Raw genomic sequence first — 22437 nt, 5'->3', positions numbered from 1 at the left:
GGTACAAATGTAACAAAACTAAAATAGATAGTATTGGAGATTCTATATGGAATGTTGCTATTCCACTAGCAACATTCCATGTAGAAAGCTGCGCAGGCTTCTGTTTCTGTGAGTCTGACGTCCTGCACGTACGTACGTGCAGGACGTCAGACTCACAGAAGCAGAAGCCTGCGCGGCCACATTGGTGATCTGCAAGGGCAGGCTTCTACATGGAATGTTGCTAGTGGAATAGCAACATTCCATGTAGAATCTCAAATAGTAGCAACAGTGGAGGAGTGGCCTAGTGGTTAGGGTGGTGGACTTTGGTCCTGAGGAACTGAGTTTGATTCCCACTTCAGGCACAGGCAGCTCCTTGTGACTCTGGGCAAGTCACTTAACCCTCCATTGCCCCATGTAAGCCGCATTGAGCCTGCCATGAGTGGGGAAAGCGCGGGGTACAAATGTAACAAAAATAAAATAGATACTATTGGAGATTCTACATGGAATGTTGCCTCCTCTCATGCAATTTCCTGTGAACGGAACGTGGCAGAGGGAAGACCTGGAGCTGGTCGAAGGGAGCCTGTCATGCTTCTGCTGGCATTCAATGTAAACTTTGAGAGTGAGAGAGATGAGAGAGCATTGCTGGAACCTTGGGGAGGAGGACAGAGACTATATTGGACTGGGGGGGGGGGGGGGGGAGATGCCAGCCCTGTGTATATTGCACCAATCAATTTCCGCATAGTTCAGTTTGGAGAGAGAAGCGAGCAGTGCTGGAACCGTGGGGAGAGGGAAAGAGAGTATACTGGCCTGGGGGAGGGAGGCGGTGGAGAGATGCCAGCCCCGTGTATATTGCACCTATCCATTTTAGCATAGTTGAATTTGGTTCCATGTGGTTCTCATATGGTAACGTTTGTTGTTTGTATGCTTTTGAATTTGTGGCCACTAAGTATAAGACATAAATGCAGGTGAAATGTATAGTTAAATAGAGAAATGGATTTAGTTAGATTTGCTTTGGTTTTGTATGCAGTGGTTTCATTTCACAAGAGACAAAAGCATCAGAAACGTTTTATTAATTAGTCCCTTCCATGCCTTGTTAGTGTGGGGAGTAAGGGTCAAGGAATGTCCCTATATATATATTTGTTGGATATGAGCAGTTATTTTGCTGAGAGTTGTCCAGTGTGATCTGGTTGTGTGTTTGGAGTTATTTATCGTCATTAATTACTTTCTACTCTCCAGTAGGCACTCTCCACTCATGTCATGATTTTTCTCTCCATCCCTTCTGCTTTTTCATGAGCTTGACTCTGCTCCAGCCACTGTAATTCACTGCCTCTCCCTTTTGTTAACACGCTTGCATTATTTCTCTATGCTGAACGTTTGCCAAGTTTAAGGCTGCACTAAAAACCCTTTTCCCAGTTCACATTTTGATGAACAGGCCAAACGCACATTGCGTAGCATTGCTAACTATTTCCTATGTACATACGTACCCTCAAGTTTGTACATCGGTCCTCTTTCCTGTTGCATTCTGGCATTCCTTTCTGCTTGTCTGAGTTGAGAATTTTTAAACCCCTTTGCTTTACTTGTTAAGATAAACCATGTATCATCAAAACATAAACATGACCAGGGTAAACTGTAGTAGCACTGGGATTTTTACTGGTGGTGGTGGTGGGGTGTGTGTGGGGGGGGGGGGGGGGGGGGGGAGTAATCTTTTTGTTACTTTGACAAAAGCAATCTTTTATAAAATTAGCCCCAAAATGTAATCTTTTATTTTCAGGTAAAAATAAAATGGTATAAAAAGGTTATCCATAATCACATGAAGAACAAAATTGTGCTGTAAAAGCCTATAAAGAGGGTGGAAAGGCTCACCGGTGCATATATTGTACTAGTTCTGGAACAACTGGTGTCTGCACAGTGAGAAGATGTTGGTGACGTGTCCTGCTGGTGTGAGAGCGCAGTGCAAATTGGTGGATTAGGTTATACAATTGGACACCTCTTCAATTTTTTTTTTCTACGAAAGATAACTTCAAGTACTTTTTTTAGGAACTACCACTATGTTGGGTTTTTTTGGGACTGCTTTTGATAGTTGATATTTTTGATTTTTCACTACTGCCTAGAGTGGATTATGTGGGCTTTGTCATTTGTTCGGGTTTTTGGGGAGCAGTCTTCTTTTTCTCTAATTAGTGGAGGTTTTTGGGGGACCGTTTTTTTTTCTGTTTTTTTTTTTTTTGCTACATTTGGCCAATGATGATAAATTGGAATGATGTTGTGAGGCTGGAATGGCATCATGTGCCGTGTCTCATCCAGTGCTCTATGAGGTTTGAGGCCAATATTTATTTATATTGAGATAATTGTTGAGATGCCCAGTGTAATCTGCTCTAGACACTAGTTGTTGGTAAACACATTTTTGAATTTACCTGTTTTTGTAAAACACATGTGCTCGCAGGTCTGACATTGACTAAATCCTGGATGAGTTGGGGCAGTGTTTGATGGCAGTGTTTTGTTTTTTTATTTGCCTCTGAGTAGATGCAAATGTTTATTTAGCAAATTCTTAGCTTGGATGCCACCATCCTCTGCTGAATGTTGTCTCTCTGCACTTTCTTATAGTATGTCTTGTGTTTCTCTTCACACAGCAGTATGAGGAAAGGGAGCCCCAAGACCCAAGATATCCAAGTTCCTCCTCTTGTACCAGTTTGCCATAAATATACACAGGTAATGCTATAGAAACCATATTAATTTTGATAGCCGCCTGGGAGTCTCCTCAAATTCCCCACAAATAGTCTGACATCAAGATGTTTCCTTTCTATTTTAAAAACATCTGTATCATCATATCGACAATTCAAAAAACTCAAAAATGTCAAAAAAAGGGGGGAAAAGTCTCAACAAGTACGACAGCCCTCATAAACAATTAGTTGTACGTACAAAAAGTCGTAGCAACAGACACTATAAAGCTAAGTGTTTTGGTGCACTTTATTTAACCATGTTGACATTGTTCTAAGTATATTCAAGGCTCCACAGATTTTTTGTGACTGTTCATGTGAAAAGCGATTTAAAAATATATGTAAAAAAATGTTGTTGTCTATGGGGGTTTTTTCAGTCTATGATGACTTTTTGTACGTACAACTAATTGTGTTTATGAGGGTTGTCGTACTTGTTGAGACTTTTCCCCCCTTTTTTGACATTTTTGAGTAATTTTTGAGTTTTTTGAATTGTCGATATGATGATATAGATGGTTTTGCTTCTATTTGGGTTTTTGAAATTTTCGCGATAAACTAACAGTTTTGTCGATCTGTGTAGTACATTGTGATTTCCTTTCTATTTTAGCCAACACTTATGGCAATGCTGTGTGGATCCTGCTTTATTGGTAATAGGTTAACAATCCAAGAATTACCCTTTTGAATAACTGGGAGACTGCCCCATAGGAGCAGCTAAGGTGTTTTGTCCCTGATGCAGGCAGTTGTTGTCCAGACATCTAGATTTTATTAATTTGGCTCAAAGTTAATTCATTTTGATACAGTAGATGTTGGGTATTAATATTTAAAGCTGCTAGTCTGCTTAAAGTCACCGGGTAAATTCCTAACACAGATTGGCTCCTTTGTTACATAATAGATATCACTATACATTTTAAAAGGAACTTCTCGCTCTGTTTGGTTCATCTTGAGTTTCACTCTACGCTTCCTGAAGCAGCTTGAGATAAGTTTACTTTAAAGTAAAGGGTACTTTTGAGATTGATCACCTCTACACAGTAGGGAGATGGATGATTATATTATCATAAACTGCAAGGTTTTAATCTGCCTAACTTGAATGACCTGGACTAGGAGCAGTGTTATATATATCTTCTAAAGAATATTGTTCCACAGAAGTTTATTATAAGAAAATGTTCTTATCCTGCTAGACCAGTCCAAAGTGGGTTGTGTCCCTCTTGCCCCCCCTCAACCAGCAGATGGGGGCAGAGCTGAGCTGAGCTGTCCATGGCATCATTAGTATAAGGAGCAGTGCAGCCTTGGAACTCATCAACATTTCTGTGCCTCAAAGTGAAGGTGCAGCTTGGACTGATGCAGTAGATGTCTTTGAAGCAACCCTGATTCCCACAGACTTGTGGCCCTGTGGTTGAATCCATAGGCAGCAGAATGGGGTGGGGCACAGGGCCATTGCCCAACCCAGCATCAGCAACTAGAGAAATTTGGGGTGAGGCTGGTGATTGGTTTACTTGGATCCTCCAACCGAAAAGGTGGTGTTCTGCCCTTGGTTGAGTCCCTTGGACAGTGTTGGCTCTGAAGAATCAGTACATGGATTAATGGCTGGTGAGTCTTGCATGATGGAGGTAAGTGATGCTACCCTGGCTGGTATTCTTACCTGATCAGACCAGTTCAAAATAGGGCCATTATGTGGTAGCCTTGCTTTTCGAGAGTTTCCACTCTGCTCGGCACATGTTGGCCTCAATTTTGGGGACAATATAATCTTCTGGTATCTTAAACGCCAAAATCCTGGGTTGCATGGCAATGTTTCTGGAGCAGTCTTCCACTAATGATCGTGGTTGGTCCAAAGCTTTAAGCAATACTGTTCAGGCAGCCCTTCCCTCTTCTGGTAGGTAGTATGGGTTGAGGAATTAGCTGGGGTTCTCCCTCCCCCCCCCCCCCCCCCCACCATCACCCAGTGTGCAAAACTGGGTTCTGGCTGTGTCCCTTCAAAGTTGGTTTAGGTTCTTCTATTGGAGGTTGGTTACTGCTTTAGGAAATTTATCTTCTCCCTTGTGGTAGATTTCAGGAACAGTGGGTCACAGGAACTGTCAAAGGTTCCAGGTTCTCCATGCTTTGAGATTAAGAGCAGAATGGCATCTCTCTTCTGAGCACACTACCAAAACCCTTATCCATACTCTTATGATCTCTCACTTAGACTATTGCAACATGCTTCTCACAGGTCTCCCACTTAGCCATCTCTCTCCTCTTCAATCTGTTCAAAATTCTGCTGCATGACTAATATTCCACCAGTGTCGTTATGCTCATACTAGCCCCCTCCTCAAGTCACTTCACTGGCTTCCTATCCCTTTCCGCATACAGTTGAAACTCCTCTTATTGACTTACAAGTGCATTCACTCCTCAGTTCCTCTCCACTCTTATCTCTCTCTACGTTCACTGGGTAAATCTCTCTTATCTGCACCCTTCTCCTCCACTGCCAACTCCAGACTCCGTTCCTTTTATCTTGCTGCACCCTATGCCTGGAATAGACTTCCTGAGCCGGTACGTCAAGCTCCATCTCTGGCCGTCTTCAAATCTAAGGTAAAAGCTCACCATTTTTGATGCTGCTTTTAACTCTTAACCCCTATTCACCCTTGCATGTTTTATCTTTCCCACCTTATTAATTTCCTTACCCTTATTTGTCCTGATTAGATTGTAAGCTCTTTCGAGCAGGGACTGTCTCTTCATGTTCAAGTGTACAGCGCTGCGTACATCTAGTAGCGCTATAGAAATGATAATTCTCCGAGGACAAGCAGGCTTCAATCTTCTCATAAGTGGGTGACACCGATCCACTTTGCCCGATCCAGCTTTTGCCATAGTAAAAAAAAAAAAAAAAGAGAGAGTTTGTGGCGCACAAGCCGCGCTCTACCGGGCATGCATGAATGCGGTCTCCTCAGTTCTCTCTTTTTTTTCCACATGAGGAGAAGGTGCGTTTTTTTTTTTGTCCTCTCCTCACTTTCCCAGTTTTTTTGAGAGCTTTTAGTGCCTTTCGGTCCTCTTTTTTTTTTTTTTTCTGCTTCTCTTGTGGCTCCTTTAATTGGGCCTTACAAACCCGTCCTTTATTTTTCCTTAGTTTTATTTTGTCTTGGTTTGTTTTCTTTATTTTCCGCATCATTGGGCCGTTTTTAGGCCCTGACTTTTGGTCAGGTTTTTCACTTTCTTTTTCTCCATGCCTTGCCCCTTTTTCAGGCGTTAGCCGATTACGGTCTGAACAAATACATGGTATGAATGAATACAAAGTGATATTGTAGTAGAATGAGGTACATGTATGGTAGGTACAGTTGGGGGGAAGTTAGAGGGGGAAAGGGGGAAGAAGAGTCAGTTAATGTTCGTTATGGTCTTTGGTTACATTGTGTCACAAGTGACCAGGTATTTTTATGTTGGGTCAGTGGGGTATGTTCTTCTGAACAGGTCTGTCTTTAATGCTTTCCGAAAATTTAGGTGGTCGAGCGTAGTTTTTACTGCTTTTGGCAATGCGTTCCATAGTTGTGCGCTTAGGTAGGAAAAGCTGGTTACGTAGGTGGATTTGTATTTGAGTCCTTTGCTGCTTGGGTGAAGTCTGAGGTGGCAGTGCATGAGATTATGGGCTGTGCGCTCTTAGACACTGTGGCCTCCATGTTGGAGTGACTCAGGATGCTTGGGATGAGAGGGATGTTTCCTGACATAGTTGATATGTAAGAGATCATGGTCTTCCTCCCAATTGGGTTCTTAAAGCTTTGCTCTAACAGGATGATAAGAAGTGAAATTTGTTCTTACCTGCTGTTTTCATCTCCTTGAGTCCTGCTAGACCAGTCCAGGATTCACTTAGGAAGACTAAGGTTTCAGTTTTCCCCTTTTGACCTCTTTTTCAAAAAAAATTTTTAATGGTTTGAATTGAGGTCTAGTGTTTTCCTTGGGCTGTGCTAGGAACTTTGTCATCAGGTAGGTATGAATTTGTCACGTTACATAGTAACATATAGTAGATGACGGCAGAAAAAGACCTGCACGGTCCATCTAGTCTGCCCAAGATAAACTCATATGTGTATACCTTACCTTGATTTGTACCTGTCTTTTCCAGGGCACAGACCGTATAAGTCTGTCCAGCAGTATTCCCCGCCTCCCAACCACCAGTCCCGCCTCCCATCACCGGCTCTGGCACAGACCCCGTATAAGTCTGCCCTCCCCTATCCTAGCCTCTCAACCACCAACCCCTCTTCCCCCCGCCACCCAATTTCAGCTAAGCTTCTGTGGATCCATTCCTTCTGCACAGGATTCCTTTATGCCTATCCCACGCATGCTTGAATTCCGTTACCGTTTTCATCTCCACCACCTCCCGCGGGAGGGCATTCCAAGCGTTCACCACCCTCTCTGTGAAGAAATACTTCCTGACATCTTTCCTGAGTCTGCCCCCCTTCAATCTCATTTCATGTCCTCTCGTTCTACCGCCTTCCCATCTCACGTTAATATGTTCAGTTGTTTTTTCTGATGCTTTGTCACTCCTTATACTACTGATGTCACTGAAAACTCCGTCTGCTGGTTGAGGAGGGGGCATAAACCCAACTTGTCTGAACTGGTTTAGTTGGAATCAAATAAATTAGCAGGTAGGAACAAATTTTACTATACGTATTATTGGTATGCCATTCTCTTTCCATTTCCTAAGGTAGGAATCATATGGTATGATTTGTTTTTTTGGAACCTTTTATTTGCCTTTGTAGGGGATAAGGTTATCTGTATTTGCATTTTTAGCAGGAATAGAAAATCTAGGCCAGTTTTTCTTTCCTGTTTTCTGGAGTATGTTATCTTGTTTCACTGTGTCACTAGACTCGAATGCAAAGCACAACTGGATGAATGGTACTGCTTGTTATGTGAGTCGGCAGACTATCAGGTAATGGTAACACAAGCCGACAGGAGTTACATTATAGTGAATGTCATTTGCCGCCTTGTTCACTTTTGATCTTGCTAACTTTAACATAGTTCCTTGCCTACTTAAAAACAATATATTTTTTTCACCTCAGGTATATCTTTAGCAGAGGATGGAAGAACATTTAACAGAAATACCAAATGTGCAGGCACCTGAGAGCCTGTTGCAAACAGGCTGCACAACTTCAAACTTATCAGAAAGTGATAACATGAGTACAGATGCAGACACAATATGTGAATCGAAGGACAGATTAAATACAAGATGTTGCAGTGAGGAAGACAAACCAGGAGAGAAATCTTTGTTGGAACTGAGCGGTGAATTGCAGTCTGTGCCTGGAAGCAACGACATGACTGAAGGAGAGCAACATGGATTATCGGATATCGTTGGCAGTGGGGAATCCTGTGCTAAAATCCATGTGGAGGGATTACAGAGAACAGACTGTTTGCCCAGTGAAGATTTTGCACAGCAGCAAACAAAAACCAACGGGCATGAGCAGTCTGTAACGGAACTACTGCAAGAATTAGGGACTTGTGATTCAGCGGTCAAATCCATTAAACACCTTGATTCAAACAGTCCTTTTGACACAGAATGCAGCAAGAAACTTCTGTCCAAAATACAGTTTGGATTGTCACAGGAGACTTTGTTGGAGGAAATAGAATCTGAACTCCAATCAAAAGATCTTATCAAGGATTACCCAAATGGAATAAGACAGCGGGAACATACTCTAGCTATGCTGGAAAAATATGTGCACGAGAAATACCTGCAGCAAGAGAATGATATTAAGAGGTGAGGATCTCCTGAGCATTTTATTCTTGGCGTTAGCCGTTAAGCCCGTTAAAACGGGCGAGATTTCCAGCTACCCTCCTCGCCGCCGCTCCCTCCCCCCTCCGTGCTGGGCCCCCTGCACTGACCTGACAGCGCCTCTCACCTCCGTGTGAAAGCGCTGCAGGCAGCAGAAGATCGCTCTGCTGCTGCCTGCAGCGCTTCCACACGGAGGTGAGAGGCGCTGTCAGGTCAGTGCAGGGGGCCTGATACGGAGGAGGGCGGGAGCGGCGGGGGGATGGGGGGAGGGTGGAGGTTGGTTCGCGAGATGTTCGTTTCCAGGCATTGGCGGCATCCGACAGTCTGACTCCGTTTCCCTCTCTGTTCCGCCCTCTGACGTCATCACGTCTTGACGCGAGGGCGGGACAGAGAGGGAAGTCTCTACTGCGCATTTGCAGGTGAGTCGGTCACTTGCCGTTTATATGTTTGATATACAGGTGCTTATTTTGTACCTGGGGCAAAGGAGGGTTAAGTAACTTGCCCAGAGTCACAAGGAGCGGCAGTATATCAAATCCCATTAACAAGATTCCAAGCACAGATGTCTGGATCCGGAATGTACTTAGTCTGTTTTGTGAACCTGGTCTTAGGTGATACATAAATTTTATAACAGGCTGAAAGTTCTAGTTTTATGGTAGTTCTATCCCATTATGTTATCAGAGAGTCTCCTGTATTTCAGGATATGACAAGAGGCACAAACTTTGTGGGCAGAATTAGGGTTTTTAACATTCTTCTTGTTTAATAAATTTAATTCAAGTGTGGTTTTATTCTGCTTCACCAAAATTACATCAAGGTGGATTATAAAATATGTAAAACTAGGAAAAAATGCCCGTTTCTGAGGGCAATGAAACGGGCGCTAGCAAGGGGCCCCCTCCCTCCGTCCCTCCGAGCTACTTGCCTTGTTAGTTCTGTGGCGTTTCGGTTTCGGGCCTCGAGTGTCATAGCTCCGCCCTCGACGTCATGACGTTTTGACGCGAGGGCGGTGCAGACACTCCAGGGCACACCGGATATCTCGGGCGCCTCAACTTCCGTGGAGGCTTCAGAACGTTGGGGTTGCCTTTTATATAGAGAGACTAGTAAAAAAGCCCCATTTCTGATGCAAATGAAACGGGGGCTAGCAAGGTTTTCTTCTGTGTGCATGTGGGAGTGTGTGTGTGTCCCTGCACTCTGCCCTCTCTCCCTTCCCCTGTGCTGTGTGTCCCCTCCCCCCTCGGAGTGTTAAATTTCTTGCTGTGCTGTGTTTGTGTTACAGAGATAGTGAGGGCTTCTGCCCTCTCTGCCCTCCCCCCTCTGAGTCCTTCACTGTTACAGAGAGAGCGATTTGATTTCGTGCTTTGCTGTGTTTTCCTTCACTGTTTGTGTTAGAGAGAGAGCGAGGGCGGGGCAGACACTCATGGGGAAACCGGATATCTCTCCCCCTTCACACTTCCGGCTGGAGGCTTCATTTAGAACGTTGGTGGTGCCTTTTATATATAGAGATGACATTCCCTCATAAAAATCAGTCCATCGTATAATGCAATAAGAAGTTTATCATACAATGTTCAAACTGTCTTTTAGTAAGCAAACATTGGATAGTTTTGTGTATTGTGAAATTTAAGATACCTGATTTCTGAAGTAACACTGTTTTCAGGCCTCTTCTAAAGACTAAATAGTCAATCTTTCCACAGACTTGAATTAACACTGGTGGTCTTTTTACTAAGCCGCGGTAAGGAATATAATGAGTGTTTGCGTTTATCGCCAGTTGATTTCTACCACGAGCTAAAAATTCTACCACAGCTTAGTGAAAGACCCCCAGTGTATTCTTTCCCCTGGGATCTTTATAACTAATGATTTTCTCAAGTGCTTTCACAGTGAAAAGAATTTTGGTGCTACCTTTAAAGATCAAGTGGCTAAGTTTCAGTATCCTTACTTTATACATTGGCGATAACAGTAAGAAATCTCTAACTTTTGAACTGCTGCAGTCGCTACGACATATTGAACTCTAGTACTCTTTCTTCTTTTCCTCTCCTTTGCTGTTACTCGCTAATCTCTTTACTTCATTGATTTTGATTGTTTGCTGAATTGATGTATGTTTTTGCAGACTGATGTATGCCACATTGAGCCTGCCCATGGGTGGGAAAATGTGGGATATAAATGCTATAAATAAATAAATAACCCATAGTTATTTTAAGTTAACAAAACACCCTTTTAAATAAATAATTTGTCTGTATTGATAACCAGTGCAACTGTATTAGTAAAGAGTCAGCTCTTTCTCTTTTCACTCATAAAAAATCAGGTTGGCTGCTGTATTATACAAAATTTGCAACCTATGAAATAATTTTCCAGGAATCCCCAAATAAATTAGCATCACACAGGCTTTTAAGAATAGCAGTCTTCCTCATGCCTTCATTAATAGTTGGCAAGTCTGGGTTTATATTTTTTTGTGGGTTTTGTTTTTGTCATGTTTCAGAATGAATTTTGCTTAATGTAGAATAGACATGGGGCGTATCTGCGTGGGGCCACAGGGGCCTGGGCCCCCGCAGATTTCGCCCTGGACCCCCCTACCGCCGTTAACTCTCCCCGCCTACCGCCAACCCTTTCCCCGCCTACCGCCGTCACCTACCCCGAGGTCCACTCCTGCCGGCTTTTTAAACTACTTGCCAGTTGGACGGAGTTTGACGTCGCAGCAGGTTAACGTTCTGCACGTACAACGTGCTGCGACGTCAAACTCCGCCCAACTGGAAGGATGCATCATGCAGCTTTAACAGCACGAGGATGAAGATGAAGTTAAAGAAGACCTCGGCTGGGCTGGCGGGGGTTGGGGTCCCCCGCCAGCTGAAGTAATAGTTTAAAAAACCGGCAGGAGTGGACCTAGGGGGTAGGGTACGGCGGTAGGCGGGGAAAGGGTTGGCGGTAGGCGGGGAAAGGGTTGGCGGTAGGTGGGGAAGGGTTGACGGCGGTAGAGGGGGCGGGGGGGGTTATAATGTGCCCCCTCACTCTAGCCCCTGCCCCCCCCCCCCTACCGCCGAACCTCAGATACGCCCCTGGAATAGACTGCAGCACAGAAAGTCAAGGGCAATTGCCATTGTGGTACCTGTTATTCATAGAGCTTTCTTAATTTAAACTTTTAAAACCTTTTTCTAATATAGTTTTGGTGATGCTTGGCCTGATTGTAAATTAAAGTTCTTCATTTTTCTACAAGGTGTGTGTGTGTGTTGTCTTCCCTACAGTTCCCAGAAGATAAGCTTCAACTGTGTTCTGCAAGGACTGGCTGAGAAAGAGAGGGAGGAGATCAGTTCATTTACTTCACTAATCATTTGATTTCTGTTTTTTTTTTTTAATCATTTTTATTGATATAAACCACAATCAGATGCATACAATAATTTGCCATCTTACATGACTTATTTAGCCAGCAGTAACATCAGCTTCAACAAAAGCGAGTAAAAAAAAACAACAGAGTCCCCTAAACTACTACATCCCCATACTAATCCTGCCTCCCTCCTCTCTCCCCATCCCGCATCATGGTGAGGCTGATACACGAGTTTGTAATTGTTCGTATAGTTGCCATATTTTATTGAACGCCTCCATATTGCCTCCTCTCTTCAACGCCGTTAATTTTGACATTTGGTGTAGGTAGTCCACTTTTTGACTTATCACTTGCATATCTGGAAGGGTCCGTTGTTTCCAGACCCTGGCAAGTGCTAGTTTCGCTGCAGCTAAATATTGAGTTGCCAGTTTGTGATGGGAGGTCATTTGATTTCAACCGAGATTACAAACAAGAATGTTGATTGTGCAAGTGTGAATTATTATTATTTTTTTTTAATTTTAAGTAATTTGGATATTCTTTCTTTAGAAATGGGACAAGATCACCATTTGTGAAAGCCAAAATTTGTGATCTGGGTTATATAACTTTGCTGCATAAGTGATCTTGGAAAGAAAACTAGTTCAGCCCCCTGATTTCCTGGCAAATTCCTTCTTTCCAAACCTCCACTGACAGCTTCGACCACCTCCTTTGATAAATTATTCTGGTGATTAATGAACCTAAAATACTATCTTCTCACATCCATAATCAGTTTGAAAAAAAGTCTGACTGACCACAGGCAAGTAGATTTTTCATGAGTGAGGAAACAGCATCCTTGATCAAATCTGAGAAGGAGAACCATATCTTCACCCTCCACCACTGTAGCCCTCTCTGTCCTCAACTGGGTCTGAAGTGGTGCGGGGGAGTTGAAGCATGCAAGGGCTAGGGGGTGGGATAAGAGAAGAGTGTGAGAGAGTTGGTGGTGGTGGGAAGATCAGTTAAGTGTGAAGGGGCTGTATGGGGTAGAATGGAGCTGTACATTCATCATGGAAGTCATGTACTTATGTACTCTAATTATCTCATAGTCGTAAGGGCGGTTTTCTAATTCTGATCATCATTACTGTTGTATATACATTTAAATTTGATATTTTACAGATATTTATCGCTGGCTTATAATTTGCCTACTGCTACTACTATTTAGCATTTCTATAGCACTACAAGGTATACGCAGCGCTGCACAAACATAGAAGATGAAAGACAGTCCCTGGTCAAAGAGCTTACAATCTAATAGACAAAATAAAGCAAGCAAATCAATTAATGTGTACAGGAAGGAGGAGAGGAGGGTAGGTGGAGGTGAGTGGTTACAATTGATTATGAGTCAAAAGCAATGTTAAAGAGGTGGGCTTTCAATCTAGATTTAAAGATGGTCAAGGATGGGGCAAGATGTAGGGGCTCAGGAAGTCTATTCCAGGCGTAGGGTGCAGCGAGACAGAAGGAGCGAAGTCTGGAGTTGGCAATAGTGGAGAAGGGAACAGATAAGAAGGATTTATCCATGGAACGGACTTCCGTTTTGGATTGGATTTACACCACTGAAGTGCAGGTTTATTAGGATTCATTTCATTTTTATAGTTGTTACTTTTCACACTTAATAGTAGAAATTGGAAACGTTCTTCACAGCAGTTGGCAGACGAGGAACTACAGTATACAAGGTCACATGGGCTTCACAAGAATGAAGCCAGCAGCATAAACTGGGCTCTTGCTTTGATTTATTTTGTTTAATATATTTCCCGCTCCCCCAGTTGTACGAATGTTTTAATTTTTCCTTATATCAGCAAGGTGGTGGCTGTAATTTTGCCAGCTTTCATTTGCCACCTTCATTAAAATAGATGAGAGAGATGACAACTGGAGAGCGACTGGCCGAATCAGGCAGTCAGCCCCAAGAAGCAAACGAAGTAAGCGACACAACACACAAAGTAGCGAACAGAGGGGGAAAAAGACAGTATAAAATATAATACTGAAAAAGGAAGGAGTGTGGTATCTCTTTCGATTGTTATATTTACGAATCCCTGCTGTATGAGTAATCACATCTAACCCTTTTGTAAGTCAGGGTACAAAAAGGCTGCTAACTACAGGTCCGCCTGACCTCAGTGTGGGGTAAATCTAGAGTCCAGTGACATAAGTTCACGCTCCTCCCCTAAGCAAACTTTTATAGAGGCTCACCCTACTGGCAGTGGGGGGGGGGGGGGGGGGGGGTCATCCCTATCTTATTTGAGAGTGGAGGGAAGGGAATCCCTCTCCCCACTCCCCTGTACCAAGAGGTCAGCATGGCAAATGCTGAACATAGCTTCAGCAGTGTTGCCACACCACTTCCCAACTTTGATTTTCCATTATCTCAGTGGGCCTGACGGCTGCTGCTACTATGAAACCAAGTCCTGCGATAAGAGCCATCCATAGAGTGAAAATTTATAGCGACATTTTTTGAATTCAGCAGATGATTTTGGGGAGGGGGGTCCTAGGCATCATAGATTTGCCAAAAGGAGATCATGTAAAACAAATCTAGTAAATTTCTTTGGGGGAAAACAAAACTTTAGCTGAAGGGAAATGCTAGTTTTGGTACGTTTAGGTATTGGTAATAAGTCTGCTATTGCACCACACAGGAGGCTCATAAATGGGTTAGAAAACAGTTCGGAGATGCTGGGGATTAGGGAGTGGGGAAGACAAAGGACGAGATGCACAAAGTTACCGGGCTTGTAACATTCTATTTTGACTGTTTTTAGCCGTTTTTGTTCATACGTTATTGTGTGCCTAATGCTCAAAGGGTTTTGGTGTTACTCTTTGTGAAACCAGCAGCTGCAAATGTATTAAAATGAGCATTGCGTGCAATGCACAGACGTTCCCGTGCAGTGCACAGAAGGGAGCATCTGCTTGTAAAATTTTCTGCCGGGTCCGAGGTGGCGTTGCATGCAAAAGGGCAGTTTCTTGGTGGAAAGATCTGCAGTACCTTTCACGTTCAGCATGTATCATATGCATGTGTGTGTGCCCGGAACAGTAGTGCAACCTGAAAAAAAAAAAAAAGCGTTCTGGTTGCCATACACAAAATAAAACAATCAAAAAGACAACAAAAAAAGAATAGTCCATGAACATCCGCATATGGCATCCGTTTGACACATGCATAGTAAAACTATGGCGTACCATTGCAAACTGCAAGGAAGCACTGTCCTCCACATGGACAAAAGAATCCTGGTACATTGGCAGAAAAGTTAACATAGCTGATATGAACAGCAAAGAGGCTGGTATCTCAAAAGGTACTGGACTTTTAAAGTGGATTTGCGATACATTACTACACATGAGCGCCTTACTGTGTGATTTTACATACGCCTGTGATGCAGGTCCTTATGGCAGGGTCCAAAGTAGAGAGTTGCACAGGGACAAACATTTCACCCATTCCCCGCCCATTCTGAACGGAACCTAACCATACTGCTCCATGTCTGCTACTACTAATCATTTATATAGTGCTACTAAGTGTATACACATTACCTGCAGGTACTTTCTCTGTCCCTAGAGGGCTCACAATCTAAGTTTTGGTACCTGGGGCAATGGAAGGTTAAGTGACTTGCCCAAGGTCACAAGGAGCTGCAATGGGAATTGAACCCATGTTGCCAGAATCAAAGCCCACTGCAATAACCATTAGGCTACTCCTCCACTCCACCATCTACTAAGATCCATTCCTTCCCCACCTGTACCCGTAGGAGTCGATGCTATTATTTAGTTGCTCGCAGCCCTTTTTTTCCTCCCAACCCCAACAGCCTCCTGTGGTTTTTAGGATGGTATTCACTTTTCAACCAGCTGGTCATTCGAAGCTTCACTTTGGCGCTCCAGCTGCCTCTCTCCGTACATTCCAAGCCTGTGTCTGGTGCTCCAAGTGCCTCTCTCAGTGCATTCCAAGCCTCATTCTAGAGTCACCAGAGATTTTTGACTATATTCCCTGCAGGAATCCCATGGTAACTTTTTCCATACCCACAGAAATTCCACAGTCCCCATTCCTGTGCAGCTTCCTAGTCCAAAGAGCAGTTTTTCAAGCCTTGGCACGTGCAGAATATCAAAGCTTACCGTGAGACTATTCACATGTGCCGGGTGCTTTCCCTACCGAACTGTAGAGGAGTGTGGTAGCCGTGTTAGTCCACTCTTAAGGTTATCAATAGAAATCAAACAAAATAAAACATGGATAAGATGATACCTTTTTTTATTGGACATAACTTAATACATTTCTTGATTAGCTTTCGAAGGTTGCCCTTCTTCGTCAGATCGGAAATAAGCAAATGTGGTAGCAGATAGTATTTCCGATCTGACGAAGAAGGGCAGCCTTCGAAAGCTAATCAAGAAATGTATTAAGTTATGTCCAATAAAAAAGGTATCATCTTATCCATGTTTTATTTTGTTTGATTTCTATTGATAACCTACCTAACTGCAAGCAGTGTTTCCCTGCATCTTGTTTGCATAAGATTTCCTTTGAGCATCGACTGCTGTTACTCGTTTGGTAAGTTCAGTCGAGGCTATAAACGCACGTGATTATTACTGATGAATTTTGAGTATCGGCCCCCAAAGTTGCCTATTTTGGTGGTCAGAGGATTAGACTAAAACAGAGCAAAAAGCAAAGATCATTAAATAATCGATGAGGTAGATGAAGAAAAAAATCTGAAAAATAATGAATAAAAAACAAAACAAAAATAGTTTGCACGGAAAACGTTGTCCTTGCTCCTAACAATTTTGGTTCTTGTCCAACTTTTCTGCATATTTTTCCACCTCTGATCATTGGTTAAATGCTGGAGTCTAATGTTGTTCACAGCTGTGAGCTATGTGAACTGCCACCTGCTAAGTGCCTTTACAGTTCAGATGTTTTAACACCTTCACACTGTTTGGGTAAATCCGCTTAACACATTGTAAGTGAAACAGAGCTGTATCTCGTATTCACAGCTGGTATTCTGCTTCATATAAGGAACTTATGCTGGATTTGCAGTATATTGCCTGAGTCCGGAGTCTGGGAAACCCCAAAAGATTTTATCTTTTAACACTCTTCTGCCTTGTCATCTCATCAGTCTGTTGGCTTACATTTATTTGGAGCAATAAGGCTATATATTATTGTGCTTTACTCCTTTTGTAATCTCTCTTCTTTGTGCTTAGTAGCTGTCCTTTGTATCTGTCTTTAAATATGCTTGAATTATCACTTTTTTCTTTACTGCCATCCCTCGGGAAGTTTATTCTAGACTACGACTACATGTATCCTTTAATAAAGTATAATTTCATTTTTTTTCTGTGAAGTTTCATTCGTTTTCTCATGGCCTTTCACCTATGAGCTTAAACTTTCAAAACTTTGCTGTTCTTTTTTTTTTTTACTATTTGTATTGAGTTTTTCAAAAATAAAGCAAACAAAAGAAAAAAACAACTTATACTATACAAGACAATGTTATACATTAAGCTGAGATCAAACATTAGGCAATGCAGTTAGACAGCTGATAAAAGAAAGAGGTTCGAAAGTTTTCTATTTCTGAGAACCATAATTAGACCCAGGGATATCTTAATTCACTGACAGCTGCTCATGTTTCTTGTACAATAAGACCCAATTCCATCAAACAATGACGTTGACTGGAGAGTTATCTTTCCAATACGATGTTATTAATTTCAACGCAATAGAGACCAAGAAGTCAAAAAGCAGTTTATCGTGCTCTGCAAATATAAATGGGGTGCAAATTGACTTCCAGATTACATACTTTGGTAGAAAAGAATTCTAAAACCCCCAAATCCTTTGCAACTTATCCCTAACATCTGCCCAGAACAATTCCAGATTAGGACATTCTAACAAAAGATGCAAACTTTGCTGTTCTAACATAAGAATTGCAATACAGACCAAACATCCATCAAGTCCAATGTCCTGCACCCAGCAGTGGCCAATCCAGGTCACAAGTACCTGTCAGCATACAAAAAAAATAGATTCCATGCTGCTTAGCCCCGGGGATAAGCAGTCTCTTTTTCAGGTCTGCCTTGTTTTGTGTGTGTCTGCTGATAGACAGATGTTACATGACTCTTCTAGTTTTTAATTTTTAGCTCATAAAAGGCTTTCAGAGAGATTGTGGTGGTGTGTAGAGCATATTTTACTATTTGGTCAAATGCGAATAACATCAAACATATAAACGGCAAGTGACCGACTCTCCTGCAAATGCGCAGTACAGACTTCCCTCTCTGTCCCGCCCTCGCGTCAAGACATCAGAGGGCGGAACAGAGAGGGAAACGGAGTCGGACTGTCGGCCGCCGCCTGGAAACGAACATTGCACGAACCAACCTCCACCCCCCCATCCCTGCCATCACTCCCGCCCCCTTCGTATCAGGCCCCCTGCACTGACCTGACAGCGCCTCTCACCTCCGTGTGGAAGTGCTGCAGGCAGCAGCAGAGCGATCTGCTGCTGCCTGTAGCGCTTTCACACGGAGGTGAGAGGCGCTGTCAGGTCAGTGCAGGGGGCCCGGCATGGAGGGGGGAGGGAGTGGCGGCGAGGAGGGTAGCTGGACATGGGGGGAGGGCAGGGGGAGAGGAGGGCATAGTTGCTGGACATGGGGTGATGAGAGCAGGGCAGAGAGGAGGTTTGCTGGACATGGGGGGAGAGGGAGGGCCAAGGGAAGGAGGAGGGTTGCTGGATATGGGGGGGGAGGATCGGTGGACGGGGTGAGGCCAGGGGAGAGAGGAGGGCTGCAATACTCGGCCGTTTTTACGGGCTTAACGGCTAGTAACAAATAATAAAAGAAGCAATGTGACATCAGAGATCAAGTGTTGATTTCAGTGCGATTTTTTTTAGCACAGCAGAGCCCCAGTTATTTGTATTGGAATTTAAATCACTTTTTGACCGAATACAAATAATGTATTCGGGGCCGAATCGAATATGTATATTCGACTATAGTATTGGTATGAATCACAAAAAAATTGGAATTAAGAAGAGATGGTGATAGTCTCTGTTGCAACCAATGATACTGGCATTATTGATAAGACTACTAGAACAAGGCACCCTATTCTGACTTTCAGTTCAAGTATACCTGGTATTAGCCTGCATTTAACTATATTGCTTGATTTTTACAATACTATACAGTGTGACAGAACAGTGGCCCAGATGCACTGAACGTTTTTCATCGTTAAATGAGCCCTTAAGGAAGAATTTCCTATCCTTTCCATGCACTAAAGCCTATTTTCCGACGACAGTAGCAGCTAACGAAAAGTGAATGCAGATGAGCAATTCTTCCACAAATCCCATTGAAATGACATGCACTAACCTTTTCCGATTCGTTTAACGCAGGAAAACACCGTGAAATCTAACGAGAGTCTGTACCTCTCGTTAGGGCTGTCTGTCTGCTAGAAGTTTACAAAATCCATAAAAAAAAAATAACTGGGGGGGGGGGGGGGCGAAAACGCGTCAGGGGCGTCCTTTATTGATGCCCCAGATCGCCGCTGCTCCCCTCTCCCTCAGCACCAAAAAAGAAAAAAATTTAAAAAAGGATCAGGAGGGGGCAAGGGCGCTCGTCATGAGCGTCCTGTATGGACGCCTTGCCCCCCCCCCCCCTGCTGCTCCCCGCTTTCCCCCCCCCCCCCCCCCCCCCGGCACGAAAAAAACTCCAATTTTAGCAGCCCCGGGCCGGCCCTCCTCCCTTCCTGTGTATTCTCCCACACTAGCTCCGCTTCCTGCCATGCTCCAGTCCCGTGCCCCGCCCCCGCCGCCCCCCCCTTTGGTTGTGGCTGCCGCTCCCCCCTCCAACGACCCCCCCCCCCTTTGCCTTACCGGCCCGTGCAGCGCCTCTCACCTCTGCTGCACGGGCAAGAACAGCTGATCGGCGATTCTGAAGGCCTCCTCAGACGTCCCTTCTTTCTTCCTGGGCCAGCCCTCCTCTGACGTAGTCCATACGGGACGCTCATAACGAGCGCCTTTGCCCCCTCCCGAAACACACGTGTTTGTGTGTTGGGGGGGGGTTTGTTTTGACAGCTGGGCCTTTGTGGCATGCGCAGAGCAGCCAGCATAACGCTTGGCTGCTCTGCGCATGCTTTAGGCGCTGATTAACGACGGGTTTAACAATTCTGTGATACATCCTACTTTGCAATACCGATCCGAACATTTCTGGAGTGTTTTTGTAGTGCATTCCTCGTTTTTTAAAAATCGTTAAGCACATTTATGTTTCTTATTTTTTAAAGTTTGGTTGATGCATCTGGGCCAGTGTGTTTTAAACCTGTAAAATTGCCCATATTAACTCTTGAAGTGCATTTCTGTAGTTTGAGCAGCAGATCTTGCATGTTTTATGCTAAAGCTGTTATAGAAAAGTGCGTACCCTCTTTTAGTTTCACTTACTGAAGAAGTGAATCTACAGTACTGTGTTCTGATTGGCCTGGAGTTTGAAATTACCCTGCAGCTGTTGCTGGCTGTTGTTTCAGTCTTGGCCCGGGAGAAGAGAGAGAGACAGATCTCTTTGCTAAGGCTCTGTGAACAGATATATGTCTTGATCTCCCCAGGTACTGTTTAGATCATATACAGATGTTTAGTTAATGTTATAATTGATCCATATTTCAGTTACCTGTTATTTTTTGCTATTTGCACTATTTTGTTCCACTGTTCAATTTTTAAAAGACAATAAACAATATTTAGTTTATTGCCTCTGACTGAACTGATAAAGAATCCTGGTTGTTTGTGTGTTGGGTCTGTGAATGTTTTCTGGGAGTGTGGCTCCAGTAACCTAGAAATCACGGGGGATAATTTGAGAGTGGGAGATTCGCCCAGAGGTGGTTGTGACCCAATTGGTGGGAGGAGAGTGCTAGTGTAGAGCACAAGCGGTAGGTGCAGGTGCTGGGGATAGACCCTCTAAGTGGCCACGGGGTTACCCTAGGCAGGTGGCTAGGTGTTTCCTGACAAATAGCATAACCACCATTTCAGTGTATTGTTCTCTTGAAATATCTCATGAGTAGAGCGACTCTAATGATTTGTCATTTAAAAGCATGCACCTAATATTTGGATTTAGCTCACACCTTCTTAGTGGTAGCTCAAGATGCTTTATATTCAGGTACAGCAGTAGGAATCCAGGCCCAAGTCTCAGCCTGCTTGTCTAACCTTGCTGCCTGGATGTCCTACCATCATATGAAACTGAACTTCATATCTTCCCCGCTAAACCCACTTCTCTCCCCTCATTCTGTATTCCTGTGGGTAGCTCTCATACTCCCTGTCTTATCAGCTCATAAGTTTGGGGTCATTTTTGACTCCTTTCTCCACTTCTCTGCACATATCTTACAGACTGCTCTCTATAACGTCACCAGATTTGTCCCTTCCTATCTGAACACACAACTAAAACCCTTATCCACACTCTGTCACCTCACACTTCAATTACCGCAGCTTGGTTCTCACAGGTTTCCCACTAAAACCATCTCTCTCCCTTTCAGTCTGTTCAAAATACTACCACACGATTTATCTTCTGCCAGTATCGCTACACCCACATAACCCATCTCTTAAAGTCACTACATTAGCTCCGTTTCCATATACAGCTCAAACTCCTCTTACTGAGGAGCTGCAGCATGAATGCAACGGTATTTCCTACACCCCTCTTTGGGAACTCCATTCATCCATTTATCTATGTTCTTCTCCATTGCCAACTCCAGACTCTGTTCCTTCCGACTTGCTGCACTCGACACCTGGACTGGATTTCCTGAATCAGTATGTCATTTTCTCTCTCTGGCCCTATTCAAATCCATGGTAAAAGCCCACCATTTTCTAGCTATAATAAATGAAACTTTCTAATCCCTTATTTGTCCAGTTTGTCTTGAATAAATTGTAAGCTCTGTCGAGCAGGGACCACTTCAATCATGTTTTATGTATGTCAAGTAGTGCTGTAGAAATGATTAGTAGTAGTAGGATCTAAGCTTGCACCTGATACAATAGAGGGTTAAGTGACTTGTCCCTGTATTTATTTTAAAAGGTAAAATGACTTTTACGTACATAGACAAGCTTTTTCGCTGTTTTCTCCCAAAAAGCCAGGTGAAGATGTGGGATGCAGATATTGTGTATCTGGATTTTCAGAAGGCGTTTCAAAAAGTACGTCATGAAAGACTCCAGAGGAAATTGGAAAGTCATGGGATAGGAGGTAGTGTTCTATTGTGGATTAAAAACTGGTTAAAAGATAGAAAACAGAGAGTAGGGTTAAATGGTCAGTATTCTCAATGGAGAAGGGTAGTTAGTGGGGTTCCCCAGGGGTCTGTGCTGGGACCGCTGCTTTTTAACATTTATAAATGACCTAGAGATGGGAGTAACTAGTGAGGTAATTAAATTTGCTGATGACACAAAGTTATTCAAAGTCGTTAAATCGCGGGAGGATTGTGAAAAATTACAAGAGGACCTTACGAGACTGGGAGACTGGGCGTCTAAATGGCAGATGACGTTTAATGTGAGCAAGTGCAAAGTGATGCATGTGGGAAAGAGGAACCTGAATTATAGCTACATCATGCAAGATTCCACGTTAGGAGTCACGGACCAAGAAAAGTGATCTAGGTGTCGTCGTTGATGATACATTGAAACCTTCTGCTCAGTGTGCTGCTGCGGCTAAGAAAGCAAATAGAATGTTAGGTATTATTAGGAAAGGAATGGAAAACAAAAATGAGGATGTTATAATGCCTTTGTATCGCTCCATGGTGCAACCGCACCTCGAATATTGTGTTC

General features: G+C 43.5%; 1 protein-coding gene across 1 annotated transcript in view; it reads left to right on the top strand.

The window, feature by feature from the left end:
• The window catches only part of LOC115459592 (coiled-coil domain-containing protein 186-like), a 193876-nt gene that overhangs the window by 25064 nt on the left and 146375 nt on the right, over positions 1 to 22437 (top strand). The window contains exons 2-3 of the mRNA XM_030189400.1: positions 2607 to 2685; positions 7706 to 8397. Coding sequence (XP_030045260.1) covers positions 7724 to 8397 — 674 coding nt within the window. The 5' untranslated portion in view covers positions 2607 to 2685; positions 7706 to 7723. The remainder of the gene's footprint in view (positions 1 to 2606; positions 2686 to 7705; positions 8398 to 22437) is intronic.

This window comes from Microcaecilia unicolor, unplaced genomic scaffold (assembly GCF_901765095.1).
Source record: "Microcaecilia unicolor unplaced genomic scaffold, aMicUni1.1, whole genome shotgun sequence".
In the NCBI taxonomy this organism is placed as follows: domain Eukaryota; kingdom Metazoa; phylum Chordata; class Amphibia; order Gymnophiona; family Siphonopidae; genus Microcaecilia; species Microcaecilia unicolor.
The sequence above is the reverse complement of the archived record's forward strand: the minus strand, read 5'-3'. Positions and strand labels throughout refer to the sequence as shown.